Source organism: Hemiscyllium ocellatum, chromosome 8 (assembly GCF_020745735.1).
Source record: "Hemiscyllium ocellatum isolate sHemOce1 chromosome 8, sHemOce1.pat.X.cur, whole genome shotgun sequence".
In the NCBI taxonomy this organism is placed as follows: domain Eukaryota; kingdom Metazoa; phylum Chordata; class Chondrichthyes; order Orectolobiformes; family Hemiscylliidae; genus Hemiscyllium; species Hemiscyllium ocellatum.
Window position 1 is genome coordinate 110,286,088 of NC_083408.1, and position 21,627 is coordinate 110,307,714.

General features: G+C 46.4%; 1 protein-coding gene across 2 annotated transcripts in view; it reads right to left on the minus strand.

Annotated features, from left to right (window-relative positions):
- The window catches only part of nrde2 (NRDE-2, necessary for RNA interference, domain containing), a 72,299-nt gene that overhangs the window by 27,033 nt on the left and 23,639 nt on the right, over window positions 1-21,627 (minus strand). For both annotated transcript variants that reach the window (XR_009644992.1, XM_060829461.1), the window contains exons 5-7: window positions 10,117-10,594; window positions 5,931-6,336; window positions 4,762-4,895 (exon numbers count right to left, since the gene is read on the minus strand). Coding sequence is in view for 1 of the 2 variants with exons in the window: in XM_060829461.1 (XP_060685444.1) it covers window positions 4,762-4,895; window positions 5,931-6,336; window positions 10,117-10,594 (1,018 nt within the window). In the remaining variant the exon portion in view is untranslated. The remainder of the gene's footprint in view (window positions 1-4,761; window positions 4,896-5,930; window positions 6,337-10,116; window positions 10,595-21,627) is intronic.

The window sequence follows — 21,627 nt, forward strand, 5'->3', positions numbered from 1 at the left end:
TGTCTGAGAGATGCCGTGACTGGTGTGTGCTGGTGGTTTCAGCCAGAGAAAGGTTTATTAAAAATGTATTCAGTGGTTGTAGGCTTCACCGGCAAGGCCAGCAGCTGATGCCTGATCCAAATGTTCTTGAGCAGGTGGTCAGTGAACCTCCATCTTTAAGCATTCCAGTCCATGGGGTATAGATACATCCACAGTACTGACAGAAAGGAACTCCAGGAGAGGGAACAGCAATTTCGTCCAAAAGGATGGTGTGTGACTTGGAAGGGAACTTCCAAGGTAATGGCCTTCCTGTACTTCTGCTGTTAGGTTGCACAGTTGGGAGGTGCCAGAGAAGTTGCTGCAAGGTTTCCTTTCAGGGTTACACAACTGCAGCTGTAATGTGCTAGTGGCCGGTGGGGGTTGGAGCAAATGTTTATATGATTGAGGACAAAGTTGCAAACTCTGCATCGACTGCAGGGAATTACAAAATATTGATCAGAAATCAATTAGCACTGGGTTAATGATCTCCTTCCTATTGCTCAAGGCAGAGTAATTACATTTATGTAAGCACATCAGGATGTTGCAAAGCACATCATACTGTGTTCACTGTTGACCTTGAGGGAATGCACCAGCCCAACTGCAAACAGAAAACACCCACAAACATCAACAGGATAATGACCAGGCAAACTGTTTAGTGGGTGTAAGGTGGGGGATAAATATTGGCTTAGAAACCAGAAAACCTGCCCCTGCGACTTGTCAAAGTAATATAGAGGGATCATTTATATCCACGTGAGAGAGCAAGAAGCATGTCAGGAGGAGGAACAGGAGGCTGTTCCGCCCCTCTAGACTGCCCCACTCACTAGGATTAAGACCAATCTGATATTTCTCATATCCACTTTCCTGTCCTTCCCCGTAACCCCGAATCCCCGAATGATCAAGAATCTCTCTCTCTCAGCCTTAAATATACACAGCTGTCTGTGGCAAGGACTTCCAAAGATGCTCAACACTCCAAGAGAAGAAATTCCTCATTTCAGTCTAAAATCGGTGTTTCTTTATTCTGAGACTGTGCCCTGTGGTCCTAGACATTCCCAAGAGGCAAACATCCTCCCAGCACTTAACCTGTCAAACCTCTTAAAAACTGTATGTATTTCAATGACGTCATCTCTCATTCTTTTAAGCGTCAATGTGTACAGTCCCAAACTGTTCAATCTTTGCTCATAAGACAATTCTTCCACATCAGGGACTATCCTAGTGAACCTCAACTGCACTGCATTCAACATCCCTCCTTAAATAAGGAAACCAAAACTGCTCCCAGTACACCAGATGTGGTCTCACCAGCACCTTGCACAATTGCAAGAAGACCCCCTACTCTTACTCTCCAACAGCCTTGAAATAAGGGCCAATATCCCAGTTGCTGAAAATGTGTTGCTGGTTAAAGCACAGCAGGTCAGGCAGCATCCAAGGAACAGGAAATTCGACGTTTCGAGCCAGAGCTCTTCATCAGGAATGGCTCTGGCCCGAAACGTCGAATTTCCTGTTCCTTGGATGCTGCCTAACCTGCTGTGCTTTAATCAGCAACACATTTTCAGCTCTAATCTCCAGCATCTGCAGACCTCACTTTTTACCCCAATATCCCAGTTGCCTTCCTGATTACTGTGCAGAGAGAAAGTGAGGACTGCAGATGATGGAGATCAGAGTCGAAAAGTGTGGCACTGCAAAAGCACAGCAGGTCAGGCAGCATCGATGTTGCAGACATAAGCCCTTCATCAGGAATGTTGGTGGGGAGGGAAGGGGGCCAAGAGATAAATGGGGACCGGGGAGGAAGGTAGCTGGGAAGGCGACAGGTGGATGGAGGTGCGGGGAGATGGTGATAGGTCGGAGAGGAGGGAGGAGCGGATAGGTGGGAAACAAGATGGACAGGTAGGACAGGTCAAGAGGGCGGTGTTGAGTTGGAGGGTTGGAACTGGGGTGAGGTGGGGGAGGGAAGGGGAGGAAACTGGTGGTTGGAGGGTCCAAAGGCAGAAGATGAAGTGTTCTTCCTCCAGGCGTCAGGTGGCTTGAATTTGTTGGAGGCCCAGGACTTGCATATCCTTGGTAGAGTGGGAGGGGGAGTTGAAGTGTTCGGCCACAGAGCGGTGGGGTTGTTTGGTGCATGTGTCCCAGAGATGTTCTCTGAAACGTTCTGCGAGTTGGCATCCTGTCTCCCTAATATAAAGGGGACCACATCGAGAGCCTTCCCAGCTACCTTCACACCCCCAGCCCCACCCCCATTCTCTAAGCATCCCCTGCCCCTCCCTCCCCCACATTCCTGAAGAAGGGCTCATGCCCAAAACATCAATTCTCCAGCTTCTTGGATGCTGCCTGACCTGCTGCGCCTTTCCCAACACGATATCTTTTGACTCCGATTACCTACTGCAACTGTGTGCTAGTTTTCTGGGATTTGTGCCCAAGTACTCCCATGTCCCTTTGTGTCACAGCTTTCTGCAGGTTTCCTCCACTTAAGTAATATTTTGTCTCCCTTCCAAAATGAATCAACTTCACATTTTTTCCACATTATATTCCATCTACCAACTTTTGTCCCATTTAGTTAATCTATCAATATCTCCCTGTAAACTAATTGTATCCCTCTTGCAACCCGCCCTTCCACCTATTTTGGTGTTGTCTGCAAATGTGGATGCAGTACATCCACTTCCTTCCTCCAAGTCACTAATATACATTGTAAACAGCTGCAGTCCCAGCCCTGGTCCCTGTTCACAGGTCACTAACTGAAATAGTGTCCCTTCTCCCCACTCGTTTCCTGCCCATTAGCCAATCCTCTATCCATGCCACTAAACTACCTCCAACACAGTGGCCTCTTACCTTATGACCTAACCTTCTGTGAGGTACTTTGACAAACACCTTCTAAAAGATCAAATACAACCCGTCTTCTGGTTCCCCTCTATCCACTCTAGTTGAGACTTCCTTGCAACATTAATTAGTCAGACACAATTTCTGGTTCATGAAGGCCCGTTGACTTTGCTTGATTATATTATTTTTCAAATGTTCTGTTATTATTTCCTTAATACTTGATTCTAATACTTTTCCAAATATCAGGCTATAGCCAATCACCTTTTTGCCTGCCTCCCTTTGTGAACAGTGCTGTCACATTGGCAGTTTTCCAATCCTCTATCACTTGGGTAAATTAGGCACATCCATAAAAGCTGGAATAATCTAGGGCAAGGCTTGGTCTGCAGGAATGATCCAAAAATGAACATAATCTGTATAAATTTTATTTAAAAGGTGCATTTAGAAAGTACCTTCAATGTTCTAAAACATCTCGCAGCAGTTTACCACAGAGGAAATCAGACAAAACCTCAGACCATGAGACAAGAAGAGAATTAACCTTTTTAAATAGCAGTTTGGTCTTAATTGCATGCCACTGACTAAAGCCATGTTTATTTTACCTTACAAGCGCCAAACAATTAGTGTTGTTTGGGATTGTACATATTATGGCATTTACAGAGCAAATACAGGCACATGAAGGTGGGCCTGGTGATGATCTGTACATCTACACAGAGGGCCTGTGTATGCCCTCCGGGATAAAGGTGCAAGTTGACCGAAGAGCTTTAATGGAGCCCCTAACTAAGCCAACCAATCCTTATATTATGCCAAAACAAAAACAGACTTCGCTTAAGGAACTCAGCAGGTCTGGCAGCATCTGTGGAGAGAAAGCAGGGTTCACCCTTTGAGTCCAGTGACCCTTCCTCAGAATTGTTCTGAGCATTAACTGCGTTTCTCGCTCCACAGATGCTGCCAGACTTTCCAAGTTCCTTAAGCAATTCGTTTCAGAATAATATAAAGAGCATCTGTGGGGAGGGAAATGCAGTTGATGCTCAGAATAACAGAATAATTCTGAGGAAGGGTCACTCAAAGGGTGAACCCGACTTGCTCTCCACAGATGCTACCAGACCTGCTGAGTTCCTCCAGCAATGTTTGTTTTTGTTTCAGATCTCCAGCATCCACAGCTCTTGATTTCTTTTTTCTGTGAGCCCGGTCACACGGAGGAACAATGTTTACACTTGTTTGCCTGCTCAATCCTCGCTGGAAGCATGATCACTCGGAAGGTACAGATCCACAAGAGGAAAGTGGCAGGGAGAGGCTGGATGACCTAGGAGGGGTAAAAACAATGACTGCAGATTCTGGAAACCAGATTCTGGATCAGTGGTGCTGGAAGAGCACAGCAGTTCAGGCAGCATCTTCCAGCACCACTGATCTAGGAAGGGGTCAGCCAGAAGCAAGGCTGATCTTGGCCATCAGGCAACATCCTCAACATTTCCAACCTGACTGGGAAACCACAGTTGGGAACAGGATCTATCCCTCCTAGTCCTGCGAGAGTGGTGGCAACAAACCCCACTGAGATTAGTAAGCACCAAAGTCCCATCAGACCACACAGGGCTGCTCTCTCGTTTAAAAGAGAGATGATGGGTGATGGTTTAACCTGAGGGTTAAACTCAGGCGACGGGAGGTTGAGACAGAAACTTTCTCACGGTAACCTCAGCTGGTGTGGGAATTGAACCCCTGCTGTTGGCATCACTCTGCATCACAAACCAGCCAGCTCAGCTAACGAACCCCCATCTAACCTTCCTCAGCATAGGCCAGAGAGCACTCAGTATTGCTAGATGGCAGAGCAATACACTACAGCAATGCTTAACCATTGGGTTATTAGATCAACTTAACCATGCCATTTAATGCATGCGGACTGTCTGTAAATCTATGGAGCAGGTGAGAAGAGGCTGCCTTTACCTGTGCCTTGGTTATCAGGCCAGCAACACTGTCAGGTTTGAAGAAGGTGAAGTCAATGAGAGCCTGGAAGAGGGCAATGGCTTTTTCCGAGTGGCCAGTCTGTCGCAAGAAGTGACACTGCTGCAGGAAAATTGCTGTGAGAATGAACAGAACAGGATTTGTTTTAAGAAGAACTGAATCCAGCAAAGCCATGAGTTACAGGTTAAAATGAGTAAAAACCCAAACAGTTTGCATTTACACCATCACCCCTCAAACACAGAAATGGATCTTGGCACATTTTACAAAGGGGGAGGAGGATGGTGAGTGGTAGGTTGGGAACTCTAACAGTGTGTTACTGGACCCGAAATGATAGCTCTGCTTTCGCTCTGCAGATGCTGCCAGACCTGCTGATGGTCACTAGTAATTCCTGTTTTGTTCAGATTTACCAGTATCTGTGTTTAACCTTATTTATATTAACCCACTAATGCAACACCCTGGGACATTTGATTAAGTAACAGTGCTATGCAAATGCAAGCTGGTGTTCCCCAACAGAACACAAAATTATTGCAGCTGCAGTGACAGGCCAGAAACAGACCCTTCAGTCCAACTCGCCCATACTGACCAGGTATCCTAAATTAATCCAGTCCCATTTGCCAGCACTTGGCCCATATCCCTCTAAACCCACTCTATTCATATACCCTTCCAGATGCCTTTTAAATGTTAGAATAGCATCCGCCTCCACCACTTCCTCTGGCAGCTCGTTCCATATACTGACCACCCTCTGTGTGAAAACATTATCCCTCGGGTCTTTTTTTTAATCTTTCCCCTCTCACCATAAATCTCTGCCCTCTAGCTTTCGACTCCTCTACCCTGGAAAAAGACTTTGCCTGTTTATCCTATCCATGCCCCCTCATTATCTTATGAACCTGTACAAGGTCAGCCTTCAGCCTCTGACGCTCCAGGGAAAGCAGCCCCAGCTTATTCAGCCTCTCCCTGTAGCTCAAACCCTCCAACCCCAATGATACATATGTGAAGCTCATGGATGTCTCCAGACAGTCAGAAATCCTGGCGTGAGGGACTGTGTCACAGTCTGCGCCTGGACCTTTAGGCAAATGGAAAACAGAACTGCCAATGAGTACGGCTAGTCCAGAGGACAAGGAGTACATGAGTAACATCAGACTCTGTCTTACCAAACATGGCTTCCTCTGTGTCAGGCAGTGCAGGATGGGACAGTAGGGTACCATCCAGAGCAGCTGCCAGGGTGCTCAGGCACTTGCCATAGATGCCATTGACCTTGGATGTCGAAAAGGTGCTGAACTGGCTCTGGCAGAACAGCAGGTACCTCTGCCACAGAGTGGTGTTGTTTGGGTGCAGAAAGACCACCTTTTTCCATTCGTTGACCAGATTGGATGGTTCCCAAGATTCTTTGCCGAGCTCCAGCCGGGCTACTTTCAGCTCCACATTGTTGGGATTGCTTTCAATGGCTCGTTCCAAAATGGCCAGCTTTTTCTCCCAGACAGCCCTTCGGGATCTCTTCCGTTTCTCAGACTCAGCTGCAGAGGTCATGTACGGACTTGGGTCCTGCATTAATTCATCCTGAAGGAAGGGAGACTTATTAAAGACAACTCTCACAAGGGAAATCAGGTCTCCTTTTGACTTCACCAGGAAGTGTGATGCAAATGTAGTTATGTGATGTGGCCAGTCAATTCCTAATTAGTAGCAGGTCTGGAATAGGAACTAAAATGCAACATGGACAAAAGCCATACTCAGGAGATTACATACAAATTTTCCTTCTAACACACAGTAATTATGAGGGATGAGGACTGAAGTTTTATATTCAATTACCCCTTTTACCCACATTGGATGACAACTCTGGATCGGTGAGACAGAGCTTTAGAAATAATAGGAAACAAATCTCTCACTTCAGATTCCACTATCTGGTGGGCCATCTGGTTCATATGCCCAAAGATCTCCAAGTGAGGAACTGGAATGTTCAGTCACAAAAAGACGTACGGCAGAAACTCTCAGCCTGAGCAAATGTTGTCCGTCAACCACTCATCAGCAGCTTCTCTACTAGGATTACACATAGGCTCGTAAATGTGGGCCTTGCCATCATCACACAGACAAATAACCAGGAAAATCTGCTTCCTGCACTCACACTCAGATGTACAGTACAGAAACAGACCCTTCGGTCCAACTCGTCCATGCCAACCAGATATCCCAATCCAATCCAGTCCCATTTGTCAGCACCGGGTCCATATCCCTCCAAACCCTTCCTATTCATATACCCATCCAGATGCCTTTTAAATGCTGTAATTGTACCAGCCTCCACCACTTCCTCTGGCAGTTCATTCTATACATGTACCACCCTCTGTGTGAAAAAGTTGCCCCTCAGGTCCTTTTCAAATCTTTTCCCTCTCACCCTAAACCTCTACCTCTAATTTTGGACTCCCCTACCCAGGGAAAGGATCTTGTCTATTGACAATATCTATGCCCCTCATGATTTTATAAACCTCTGTAAGGTCACCCCTCAGTCTCTGACACTCCAGGGAAAATAGCCTCAAATACTCCAACCCTGGCAACATTCCTGTAAGTCTTTTCTGAGCTCTTCCAAGTTTCACAACATCCTTCTGATAGGAGGGAGACCAGAATTGCACGCAGTATTCCAAAAGTAGCCTAATCAATGTCCTGTACAACTGCAGCATGACCTCCCAACTCCTGTATTCTATGTTCTGACCAATAACAGAAAGCATATCAAACACCATCGTCGCTAGCCTATTTATTTGCGATTCCACTTTCCAGGAGCTATGAATGTGCACTCCAAGGTCTCTTTGTTCAGCAAAACCCTCCCAGGACCTTACCATTAAGTATACAAGTCCTGTCCTGATTTGCCTTTCCAAAATGCAGCAACTTATATTTATTTCAATTAAACTCCATCTGCCACTCCTTGGCCCATCTGATCAAGATCCTGTCGTACTCTGAGGTAACCTTCTTCACATCCACATCTCCAATCTGGATGTCCCCTGCAAACTTATTAACTATACCTCCTGTGTTCACACTTGGTCAAGTCCTGCAGCAAGGTTATAAATCAACTCCCAATACATGCAAGATGGTGACGTCCATGTGATTTGTTGATCACCAATACTTAACACTAGAAATTAATATTTTTAAAAATTCACTTGTGGGATGTGGCATCGCTGGCTGGGCCCAGCACTTATTACCTGCCTCTGGTTACCCTGGAGAAGATGGGGGTGAGTTGCCTTCTTGAACCATTGCAGTTCACATGCTGGTTGGTAATCCAATACAACATTCCTCAAATTTAGAGCCAGCATCTCCCAACTCTCTGGTACAGTGATCAGTCTAGCTTGCCTATATTTCTTTATTCTCTTAACTAGAAGCGCTGAGAATCTAGAGACAAACAAGTTAGTAACAACATCCCAATGGCCTAGAGCAACACCAGATCATAACCAAGAAACAAAAGTTTCTGTATTAGCGCAGAGGAGCTGCTAGAGTCCCAGAGAGCAGTGGCCTTCAAGTAAACCCCATTCAGTTGGCAAAAGATAGGGCCACAATCTATATCCGATCTGTACTGGGCCACCATCACTCTAATAATGGGCCAGCAGGAAATAGCAGAGGAGTTGAATAAGTACATCCTCATGGTTTAAGACATTGATGTCAATCGAAAAGTGCAATATTATCTAGGAGTAAAAGGGGAACGAGGGAAAAAAACATAATGAGAGAAAAATTACTCAAGAAATTAATGGGGACAAAAACCAGTGGCTTTAGAGACAGTGGATGGTAGTTATTTCTTTTAAAGATTCCCTACAGTATGGAAACAGGCCCTTTGGCCCAACAAGTTCACAGTGACCCTCCGTAGAGTAACCCACCCAGACCCATTCCCCTGCCCTGTATTTACCCCTGACTAATGCACCTAACACTGTGGGCAATTTAGCATGGCCAATTCACCTGACCTGCACATCTTTGGACCGTGGGAGGAAACCGGAACACCCTGACGAAACCCACACAGACGTGGGGAATGTGTGCAAACTCCACACATACCCGAGTCTGGAATCGAACCCGGCAGTGCTGACCACTGAGCCACTGTATCATACAGAATCCTAAGATTCTAGAAGGCCCAGAGCACCCTTATTCAAAAAAAAAGATTAAGTGCAAGGCAGTTGACATAGCCTCTAATATTTCCCAATGACCTATTCATGAGGGATGTACTAGAAAGCATTTAGAAATATGCAATACAATCAGGCTGAGTCAGTATGCTGCATGAAAGGGAAAGTATGGCTGTTGTGGAGGCTGGGTTATTAAGTATACTCAATGCTAGATCAATACTGGAGGCGGAGATAAATTTTTAATCACTGGGGGAATGAAGATTACGGGGAAAAGGTAGCAAAGCGAAGTTGAGGATTATCAGATCAGCCATGACCTCACTGGATGGCAGAGCAGACTGGATGGGCCAAATGGCCTCCTCCTGCTTCTACATTTTATGGTCACTCTCTTTCTCTCTCTCTCACATTGAGCAAGGTGCTGCTGCAGGTTCACTGACAGAGTGGGCATTTCCATCAACTGCTGGCTCGGAAATATGGAGCTCCAATCCAGCAACCCTTGTTCGTACTGGCTGAGGCGGAGATCCCCATTATCTGCTTTCAACACGACCGAATCGTTTGGTCTTTAGGCAACAGTCACATACTCTGAGATTGACATACAGCACCCACCCCCACCACTGTGAAGGAAGCACTCCCACCCACCTCCGTGAAGGGAACACCCTCACCCCACCCCCCCACCACAGAGAAGGAGCTCCCCTGTCCCTCCACAACCATGAAAGGAGCACTCCTCACCTACCCTCCCCCCTCCGTGAAGGGAGCACTCCCCACTTACCCTCCCCACTCCGTGAAGGGAGCACCCTCACCCCCCCCCCCAACCAAACCGTGAAGGGAGCACTCCCCCCACCCCACCTCCATGAAAGGAGCACACCCGGCTCCTCTCTCCTCCCCCCCACCCCCCCCCCCCCCCGTGAAGGGAGCACAGCTGCACGCCCCCCCTCTACCGGCACACTCCATCCCCCCTCCCCCACCGTGAAGGGAGCACTCCCTCCCTACTGTCCTGCATTTCTTTCCCCGAAGCTCAAAACGAGAAAATTCTCTTCCTCCACCACTCTACTTCACTGCCAAATCGAGTCGTAAAAATAGTAGCTTCCCTTGTTTAATCCCAAATGGTTTTATCCACAACAGTGCCCAGTACCAACAGTACAGGCGCTATTCTGCAGTCTTCTTAACAAACAGATGATATGTGGAATGAACTGATTGGCTCATCCCACCCTCAAACACACAACTTCAAATCTGGGCTGAACGTTCCAAGACCCACCTGAAAATGAACAAACTCCATCCACATTTGGACATTCCCAGGGTCTTCTCTCAACATCCTATTGAACGTCTCCACTTTGGCCATGTTTACCGAGTTTATCTTCTCACTGCTATCAGAGGGCAGGCAGGATTGCTTCTCCGGCTCCTCTCGGCCTTTTCCCTGGAGCCACAAAGCGGTGGATTCATCGTAAATTCCAAGTGGATTGAACCAGGTGACAGTGCCTAAGGATTCACTTTCAATCTCTGCCCAGTCTGGAACTGGTATGAAGGAGTCTGTACCAGGCACAGGAATGCTTCCTTGCACACACCCTCTACAGCGAACAGGAACAGAGCCAGTGCTCAGGAACTGAAGGCCCGATGAGCTGTAGTATCGATCATCCCTCTTCCTGGCCTTTTTCTTTGGTCGGGGTGAATCTTCCCAGATAATGTGCTGCTTTCTGGAGTCAAGGCCAAGGCAGACATCCCCACACCTCTTGTACCTGAAATATTCAACCAGCAATAGATGACAGAATTATTGCAATCTGGTGCAATACACCTTTTGAACAAATACCTTCACATCATATCTCAGTACTACTGCTACTGAATCGTTGTATTATTATGCTGAACTCCATGTGTTGGATACAGAAACTACATAGCATTGACAAAGTTTAACACCTCATGTATGGCAAGGAATTCGACTTGCACAGTGCTTTATATTGTTTGTTCATGAGTGATGGGCATCCTTAGCAACACCCCTATTTATCTCACATTTCTAATTTATCCTCAAGATGTGTGGCCATGCCTTGTCAGCGGCACCAATGAACAGATTTTCTACGCAGGGTCATCTTCCAAAATGCATTAACTATCAATTCTAACATCAGTGACACAGAGACAATTTTTGGGGAATTTTAATTACCATTCCCTCCTCTGCCAAGGGTGTCAATTCCTACCTCTCCACGTTGAGGCAGCCGATTCACATTTCATCATAATAGAAGCAGGAGTAGGCCATTTGGCCCATCAAGCCTACTCCGCCATTCACTAAGATGATGGCTGATCAATCCATCATCTCAGTTCCTCCTTATTCCCAGAACCCTTAATTCCCTGACAATACAAAAACCTATCCAACTGTGCCTTGAATACATTTAATGAAGCTGCCTCGAAGGCTTCCTTGGGCAGAGAATTCCATGGATTCACTCCTCTCTGGGAAAAGCAGTTCTTCCTCATCCCTATCCTAAAACTACTCTCCCTAATTTTGAGGCCATGTCCCCTCATCCTAGTCTCACCCACCAGTGGAAACAATTTGCCTGCCTCTAACTTATCTATCCCTTTCATAACCTTAGATATGTTTCTATAAGATCCCCTCTCATTCTTCGATATTCTAGCGAGTACAGTCGCAGGCAGCGCAACCTGTCCTCAGAGGGTAACCCCCTCATCTCCGAAATCAACCTGGTGACCCTCCTCTGCACTGCCTCCAAAGCCAGTGTATCCTTCCTCAAGTAAGGAGACCAGGACTGCACACAATACTCCAGGTGTGGCCTCACCAACACCTTGTACAATTGCAGCAGAACCGCCCTGCTCTTAAATTCAATCCCTCCAGCAATGAAAGCTCATATTCCGTTTGCCTTCCAGATTACCTGTTTACCTGGAAATCAACTTTTAGCGATTCATGTACGAGCACTCTTAAGTCCCTCTGCACAACAGCATGCTGCAATCTTTCACCATTTCAATAATACTCTGACCAACTATGTTTACTTCCAAAGTGGATAATCTCACATTTACCAACATTGTACTTCATCTGCCAGACCCTTGCTCACTCACCCAACCTATCCAAATCTCTCTGCAGACCCTCCACATCCTCTGCATAGTTTGCCTTTCCACTCGATTTAGTGTCATCAGCCAACTTGGATACGTTACACTCAGTCTCCTCTTCCAAATCATTTATAGAAATCATGAACAGTTATGGACCTAACACCGACCCCTGCGGTATCCCGCTCACCAGTGATCTCCACTCAGAGGAACACCCATTAATCTGAGCTCTCTGCTTTCTATTGACTAACCAGTCCTCTATCCATGCTAATACATTCCCTGTAATTTCATGCATTCTTACCTTATGGATGAATCTTTTATTCAGCACCTTCTTGAATGCCTTCTTGAAATCCAAATATATCTACCTGTTCCCCCCTCCATCCAACAGTCTTGTTACATCGTCAAAGAACTCCAGTAAGTTTGTCAAACGCAACCTTCCCTTCCTGAATCCATACTGCGGCTGTGGGATGGAACCCATTTTATCCAGCTGTCTCACTATTTCTTCTTTAATAATAGCCTCCAGCATTTTCCCAACTACCGGTGTTAAGTTAACTGGTCCATAGTTAACTGCCTTTTGCCTACACCCTTTTTTAAACAGCAGTGTGACATTCACTGTCTTCCAGTCCACTGGGACCTGCTTGGAGTCCAGTGAATTTGGTAGATTACCACTTTTCCATCTACTATAACTTCTGCCATTTCTTTCAGGACCGGGGGATGCAGTCCATCAGGACCAGGGGACTTATCTATCTTTAGACCCTCATGTATGCTCAAAGTGACCCCTTTAGTGATAACAATTGTTAAGAATCATATCCTTAACATCAATCTTTGGCACTTCCACTACGTAGACTGACGCAAAGGAATGATTCAAGGCCTCGTCCTTTTCAACATTACCCATTTCTATTAGATTCCCTCCAGCGTGGAAACACGCCATTTAGCCCAACAAGTCCACACCAATCCTTTGAAGAGTAACCTACCCATTTCCCTCTGACTAATGCACTTAACACTCTGGGCAATTCAACATGGCCAATTCACCCTAACTTGCACATCTTTGGATTGCGGGAGGAAACTGGGGCTCCTGATGAAGGGCTTATGCCCGAAACGTCGAATTTCCTGTTCCTTAGATGCTGCCTAACCTGCTGTGCTTTAACCAGCAACACATTTTCACCCAGAGGGAAGACATGCAGACACGGGGAGAATGTGCAGAATATACAGTCGCAGAGGCTGGAATCGAACCCTGGTCCCTGACGCTGTGAGGCAGCAGTGCTAACGTCCAAGCCATCGTGCCACCCTTAAATCCCCTTTCTCACCCTCCAAGGGACCGGTATCCACTTTAACCACCCTTTTCTGTTTTATATAAAAACTTTTCCTTTATTTAATATTTTGTGCTAGCTTGTATTCATAACCTATATGTCCTTTTTTTAAAATCACTTGCTTCGTGGTCCTTTGTTGCTTTTTGATGCTGTCCCAAATCTTCCTGATTCCCAAGATTCTTGGCTACTTTGTACACCTTTGAGGGCGGAGATAATTGCAAGATGAACTTCTGCCTACTTTCGCCTTTGTAATGTCACAGTCTCTGTCCTTCCTTCAGCTCAGCTTCTGAAATCCCTTTATGAGCCATTCTCATCTTGAATCCTGATGAAGGGCATTTGCCCGTAATGTTGATTCTCCTGCTCCTCGGATGCTGCCTGACGTGCTGTGCTTTTCCAGCACCACACTCTCGATCTCCAGTAACTGCAGTCCTCACGTTCACCTAGTTGATTTCATTCTCATCTTTAGCCTTGACTACTTCTATCCAGCTACTTAACCCTGGGGATACCTGAACTCACTCAAATCAATTAGATTTGAATTGAATTTATTGTCACGTGTACTGAGGCACAGTGAAAAGCTTTGTCTTGTGAGCAATACACGCAGATCACAGAGTTAAGTAGCATAGATAAGTAAATAATAGGTAAACAGCAGCAAAAACAAGAAACTCAGGTAGAGGCGAATGCTAAGCGTTTGAATATCCATTCAGTATTCTGTTTCGAAACCGGCTGGTGCGTGTGTTCAAGCTTCTGTACCTTCTCCCCGATGGTAGAGGCTGTCGAAAAACATTGCCAGGGTGAGATGGATCTTTGAGAATGCTGGCGGCCTTTCCTTGACAGCGGGTCTGGTAGATGGTTTCTACAGATAGGAAGTTGGGCTTTGTGATTGTCTGGGCTGAGTTCACTTCTCTCTGTAACCGTCTCCGATCTTGAATGGTACAGTTGCTATACCAGGTAGTGATACATCCGGACAGAAGGCTCTCGATGGCGCACCTATAAAAGTTGGCAAGGGTATTTGCCACCATGCCAAATTTTCTCAGCTGCCAAAAAGGAGATGTTGTTGGCACTTTGTAACCAGTGTGTCCACATGAAGAGTCCAAGAAAGCTTGTTGTGGATGACCACTCCCAGGAGCTTGACATTCTCCACACGTTCCACCTCTGTGCTGTTAATGTGTAGGGGGGTATGGGTAACATCCCGCCGAAAGTCAATAATGAGTTCCTTGGTTTTGCCGAGATTGAGAGCTCGGTTGTTCTCAGTGCACCATTTTTCCAGGTCTTCCACCTCCCGTGTGTCGTCTGTTTCATCGCCATCTGAGATTTGATTGACTATGATGGTATCATCAGCAAACTTCTAAATGGCAGTAGTCTGGTTTTTGGGGTTATTCTATTTTTTCTAACTTGTACCAGTGTCATCTATCTAGTTGCTTCTGGCTGAATGCCTCAGTTCTCCTCTTTGCTTTCACATTCTCCCCCCCTCCCCAATCTCTAGCTGACCCTATTCTTTTTTCCTTATTGCTCTTTCGGACATTCATGAACCATGTGCTGTTTGAATGAGTCGGTCCGTACTGCTCTGTTCTTTCCCCGTAGCCCTGAAAACTTTGAAACTTTATCTAACTATGTGTTAAGTGTGTTGCTGGTGAATCTCTTTCAGGTTGTGCTTTCTGGATCATAACATACTGCTCATTTCTCCTCACCCACCCCACTGACCCCTTTTCCAACTGAATTAAACCTCTGGTCATTGTGCTCTTCCCAGCTTCTCTCCCTTTAATAATTTTGAGACCATCTCCTAAACATCCACTTAACATTCTCTGCTTCACGGAAAACAAGCCTTTTCTCTCAACTCTCTCTACTTAACTCGAGTCTATCCCTCATTGTATCATTCTAATAAAGCCCCTCTCTTGCCTGTCCAGGAAGCTGTATTCCTGATGAAGGGCTTTTGCCCAAAACGTCCATTTTCCTGCTCCTCGGATGCTGCCTGAATTGCTGTGCTTTTCCAGCACCACCACTGATCCAGAATCTGGTTTCCAGCATCTACAGTCATTGTTTTTACCCAGGATTCTGATAGAAAAAGGCTGAGCACCAGTTAAAAATAACATGTGGGATTGCACTGACCCAAAGCATCCAATGCTTCAAGTTTCATTCTCTGCTGGCTCTCTATTAAGTCATTAATGGTGGAATTACAAATCCGTGAAGTGACCCAGACTAATACTGAATCAATCATGTGAAGCAAGACTCTGAGATAACTGAAGAACAGGAACATGAGAATATTAAACAGAGAAGCAGACCATTCAGCCCTTCAGGCCTGCCCTTTCATTCAACTAGCTTGTGGACATCATTTCTCCCTATGTTGAAGAACACTCTCAGTCTGGAACACTCCAGTGTTCCACTCCACCTCTTTAACCCTAGTCTTTCAAGGGACAGTTCCAGATTTCCACTGCTTCATGTATAGAAATACTGCTTGATCTTACATCGGAATGGCACAAGCTTTAGTTAATTTTATAATGTCACCATGTCCTTGATTCACCCTAGACAAGGAACAATTCCTTTGTATCTACCCCAAATCTTTATCTCTTACTTTTACACACCTCAATTAGACCATCTCTCAATCTCTGTAATCAAGACAGTACAAGCCAAGTTAATCAACCAGTTAAATTCTAGTATTGCTGAAGAAAAGACATTTAGTCAAAGCTTTCCACTTGGCACACATCAGGATATTTTGCAAGAATACAAACTCAAGAAGAAAAAACACAATTTTTCTAGAGTGTGCTGATTGGTTGACAAGTAAGCTATTTGATACCCGCTGGGCGTGGCACATTTGTGCATGCTGAAAGCTCCATAAATTAACACACAGGACTCATCAGAAACAGAAGGAAGTCATTCATCACCTCAAGGAGAAAGTGAGGTCTGCAGATGCTGGAGATCAGAGCTGAAAATGTGTTGCTGGAAAAGCGCAGCAGGTCAGGCAGCATCCAAGGAGCAGGAGATTCGACGTTTTGGACATGAGCCCTTCTTCAGGAAGAAGGGCTCATGACCGAAACGTCGATTCTCCTGCTCTTTGAATGCTGCCTGACCTGCTGCGCTTTTCCAGCAACACATTTTCAGCATTCATCACCTCAAGCCTACCCCACCATTCCCTAACATAACAGATGACCTTCACATCATGGAACATAAATATTGGTTTTCCCATGGAATTTGTATTCATGGAAAATGTCCTGAGAAGTCTGGATATCAAATTTACAGCTCAGCGAGCAATCCTACACCCTAGTCCTGATGAGTGTTAGATGAAAAGCTTAAACGAAGAAGGAGGGGGGAGTAGCATTTTTGATAAGGGATAGCATTACAGCTGTGCTGAGGGAGGATATTCCCAGAAATACATCCAGGGAAGTTATTTGGGTGGAACTGAGGAATAAGGGATGATCACCTTATTGGGATTGAATTATAGACCCCCTAATAATCAGAGGGAAATTGAGAAACAAACTTGTAAGGAGATCTCAGCTATCTGTTACAATAATAGGGTGGTTATGGTAGGGGATTTTAACTTTCCAAACATAGACTGGGACTGCCATAGTGTTAAAGGTTTAGATGGAGAGGAGTTTCTTAAGTGCGTATAAGACAATTTTCTGATTCAGTATGTGGATGTACCTACTAGAGAAGGTGCAAACCTTGACCTATTCTTGGGAAATAAGGCTGGGCAGGTGACTGAGGTGTCAGTGGGGGAGCACTTTGGGGCCAGTGACCATAATTTTATTCGTTTTAAAATAGTGACGGAAAAGGATAGACCAGATCTAAAAGATGAAGTTCTAAATTGGAGACAGACCAATTTTGACGGTATTGGGCAAGAACTTTTAAGAGCTGACTGGAGACAGATGTTCGCAGGTACAGGGACAGCTGGAAAATGGGAAGCCTTCAGAAATGAGATAACAAGATTCCAGAGAAAGTATATCCCTGTCAGGGTGAAAGGAAAGGCTGGTAGGTATAGGGAATGCTGGATGACTAAAGAAATTGAGGGTTTGGTTAAGAAAAAGAATGAAGCGTATGTCAGGTATAGACAGGATAGATCGAGTGAATCCTTACAAGAGTATAAAGGAAGTAGGAGTATACTTAAGAGGGAAATCAGGAGGGCAAAACGGGGACATGAGGTAGCTTTGGCAAACAGAATTAAGGAGACTCCAAAGGGTTTTTACAAATATATTAAGGGCAAAAGGGTAACTAGGGAGAGAATAGGGCTCCTCAAAGATCAGCAAGGCAGCCTTTGTGTGGAGCCGCAGAAAATGGAGGAAGATACGAAATGAAAATTTTTGCATCAGTATTTACTGTGGAAAAGGATATGGAAGATGTAGACTGTAGGGAAATAGATGGTGACATCTTGCGAAATGTCCAGATTGCAGAGGAGGAAGTGCTGGATGTCTTCAAATGGTTAAAGGTGGATAAATCCCCAGGACCTGATCAGGTGTATCCAAGAACTCTGTGGGAAGCTAGAGAAGTGATTGCTGGGCCTCTTGCTGAGATATTTGTATCATCAATAATCACAGGTGAGATGCTGGAAGACAGGGGGTGCCACTGTCTAAGAAGGGCGGTAAAGACAAGCCAGGGAACTATAGACCAGTGAGCCTGACCTCAGTGGTGGGCAAGTTGTTGGAGGGAATTCTGAGGGACAGAATGCACATGTATTTGGAAAGGCAAGGACTGATTAGGGATAGTCAACATGGCTTTGTGCGTGGGAAATCATGTCTCACAAACTTGATTGAGTTTTTTGAAGAAGTAACAAAGAAGATTGATGAGGGCAGAGCAGTAGATGTGATCTATATGGACTTCAGTAAGGCGTCCGACAAGGTTCCCCACTGGAGACTGATTAGCAAGGTTAGATCTCATGGAATACAGGGAGAACTAGCCATTTGGATACAGAATTGGCTCAAAGGTAGAAGACAGAGGGTGGTGGTGGAGGGTTGTTTTTCAGACTGGAGGCCTGTGACCAGTGGAGTTCCACAAGGGTTGGTGCTGGGCCCTCTACTTTTTGTCATTTACATAAATGTTTTGGATGCAAGCATAAGAGATACAGTTACTAAGTTTGCAGATGACACCAAAATTGAAGGTTACAACAGGATCTGGACCAGATGAGCCATTGGGCTAAGAAGTGGCAGATGGAGTTTAATTCAGATAAATGCGAGGTGCTGCATTTTGGGAAAGCAAATCTTAGCAGGACTTATACACTTAATGGGAAGGTCCTAGGGAGTGTTGCTGAACAAAGAGACCTTGGAGTGCAGGTTCATAGCTCCTTGAAAGTGGAGTCGCAGGTAGATAGAATAGCGAAGGAGGAGTTTGGTCTGCTTTCCTTTATTGGTCAGAGTATTGAGTACAGGAGTTGGGAGGTCATGTTGCGGCTGTACAGGACACTGGTTAGGCTACTGTTGGAATATAGGTAAAAGCAATGACTGCAGATGCTGGAAACCAGATTCTGGATCAGTGGTGCTGGAAAAGCACAGCAGTTCAGGCAGCATCCGAGGAGCAGTAAAATCGACGCTTCGGGCAAAAGCCCTTCATCAGGAATAAAGGCAGAGAGCCTGAAGGGTAGAGAGATAAGCTAGAGGAGGGTGGGGGTGGGGAGAAAGTAGCATAGAGTACAATAGGTGAGTGGGGGAGGGGATGAAGGTGATAGGTCAAGGAGGAGGGTGGAGTGGATAGGTGGAAAAGAAGATAGTCAGGTAGGACAAGTCATGGGGACAGTGCTGAGCTGAAAGTTTGGAACTAGGGTGAGGTGGGGGGAAGGGGAAATGAGGAAACTGTTGAAGTCCACATTGATGCCCTGGGGTTGAAGTTTTCCGAGGCAGAAATTGAGGCGTTCTTCCTCCAGGCATCTGGTGGCGAGGGAGCGGCGGTGAAGGAGGCCCAGGACCTCCATGTCCTCGGCAGAGTGTAGTGGAGGAAGAGGTGAGGAGTGGTGCCGGTGTAATTCTGGAAGATCAACCATTCTACGTAGCCAACAAGGAGACGGGCATAGCTGGGGCCCATACGTGTGCCCATGGCTACCCCTTTGGTGTGGAGGAAGTGGGAGGATTCGAAGGATAAATTGTTAAGGGTGAGAACCAGTTCGGCCAAATAAATGAGAGTGTCGGTGGAAGGGTACTGTTGGGGATGTCGGGAGAGGAAAAAACGGAGGGTGTGGAGGCCCTAGTCATGGCGGATGGAGGTGTAGAGGGATTGGATATCCATGGTGAAGATGAGGCGTTGGGGGCCGGGGAAATGGAAGTCTTGGAGGAGGTGGAGGGCGTGGGAGTGTCTTGAACGTATGTGGGGAGTTCCTGGACTAGGGGGGGATAGGACAGTGTCGAGGTAGGTAGAAGTGAGTTCAGTGGGGCAGGACATGCTGAGACAGTGGGTCGGCCAGGGTGGTCAGGCTTGTGGATCTTGGGAAGGAGGTAGAACCGGGCAGTGCAGGGTTCCTGGACTATGAGGTTGGAAGCTGTGGGTGAGAGATCTCCTGAGGTGATGAGGTTCTGTATGGTCTGGGAGATGATGGTTTGGTGATTGGGGAGGGGGAGGGGGAGTCATGTTTGAGGGGGCGGTAGGAAGAGGTGTTTGGCTTCAGCGGTGTAGAGGTCAGTGCGCCAGACTACCACTGCGCCCCCTTTATCTGCTGGCTTCATGGTAAGGTCGGGATTGGAGCAGAGGGATTGGAGGGCTGCACATTGTGAGGGTGAGAGGTTGGAGTGGGGGAGGGGGGTAGACAGGTTGAGGTGGTTAATGTCCCGGCGGCAGTTGGAAATGAAGAGGTCGAGGGCAGGTAATAGGCCAACACATTCCACCCTGACCTTAAATTCACCTGAACCATCTCTGACACCTCCCTCCCCTTCCTGAACCTCTCCATCTCCATTAATGATGACCAACATGCCACTGACATTTTTTTTTACAAACCCACTGACTCCAACAGCTACCTGGATTACACCTCTTCCCACCCTACCTCCTGTAAAGATGCCATCCCGTATTCCTAATTCCTCCACCTCCGTCGTATCTGTTCCCAGGAGGACCAGTTCCACCACAGAACACACCAGATGGCCTCCTTCTTTAGAGACCACAATTTCCCTTCCTACGTGGTTAAAGATGCCCTCCAACGCTTCTTGTCCACATCCCGCACCTCCGCCCTCAGACCCATCCCTCCAACCGTAACAAGGACAGAATGCCCCTAGAGCTCACCTTCCACCCTACCAACCTTCGCATAAACCAAATCATCCACTGACCTTTCTGCCACCTCCAAACAGACCCCACCACCAGGGATATATTTCCCTCCACACCCTTTTCCGCCTTCCGCAAAGACCGTTCCCTCCGTGACTACCTGGTCAGGTCCACGCCCCCCTACGACCCACCCTCCCATCCTGGCACCTTCCCCTGCCACCGCAGGAATTGTAAAACCTGTGCCCACAACTCCTCCCTCACCTCCATCCAAGGCCCTAAAGGAGCCTTCCACATCCATCAAAGTTTTACCTGCACATCCACAAATATCATTTATTGTATCCGTTGCTCCCGATGCGGTCTCCTCTACATTGGGGAGACTGGGCGCCTCCTCGCAGAGCACATTAGGGAACATCTTCGGGACACCTGCACCAATCAACCACACCACCCCGTGGCCCAACATTTCAACTCCCCCTCCCACTCTGCCAAGGACATGGGGTCGGGCAGTCCAGAACTAAGGGCATAGGTTTAGGGTGAGAGGGGAAAGGTATAAGAAAGACCTCAGGGGCAACTTTTTCACGCAGAGGGTGGTACGTGTATGGAATGAGCTGCCAGAGGATGTGGTGGAGGCTGGTACAATTGCAACATTTAAGAGGCATTTGGATGGGTATATGAATAGGAAGGGTTTGGTGGGATATGGGCCAGGTGCTGGCAGGTGGGATTACATTGGGTTAGGATATCTGGTCGGCATGGACATGTTGAACCGAAGGGTCTTTTCCATGCTGTACATCTCTATGACTCTAAATGTGTTTTTTTTTATAAAAGTAATCTCAAGCTCTGTACTACCGTGACTAATTGAAACTCGCTTAAGCCTGCCTTCTAAATAAATCTGTGCTGCACTGTCATTCTATCCCTGTATAGGTGCACAGCCTCTGTGGTGGAATAAGCTTATGCTAGCTGCTAGTATAATGATGTCTGAAAAATGGGCAGCGTCATAAGAATGACACGCCAATGATTTCTTAAAAATTCCATCTCTTCACACTCTCCTACCAGCGACTGAGATAATTGACGTGACAAGCCTCTGTCAAACATCATCGATCTGGATATATCCCATTTACCACTGTGCGAAAAGCAGTCAGACTGCAAGATCTGCAATGTGACAATTAATGAGGCATTTCATCTCATGGCTAATTAGGTTTGTCTCGTTGTCGAAGCAGGATTGACATTAGGCATTGTTCAGCAGTCAACTGGAGGAG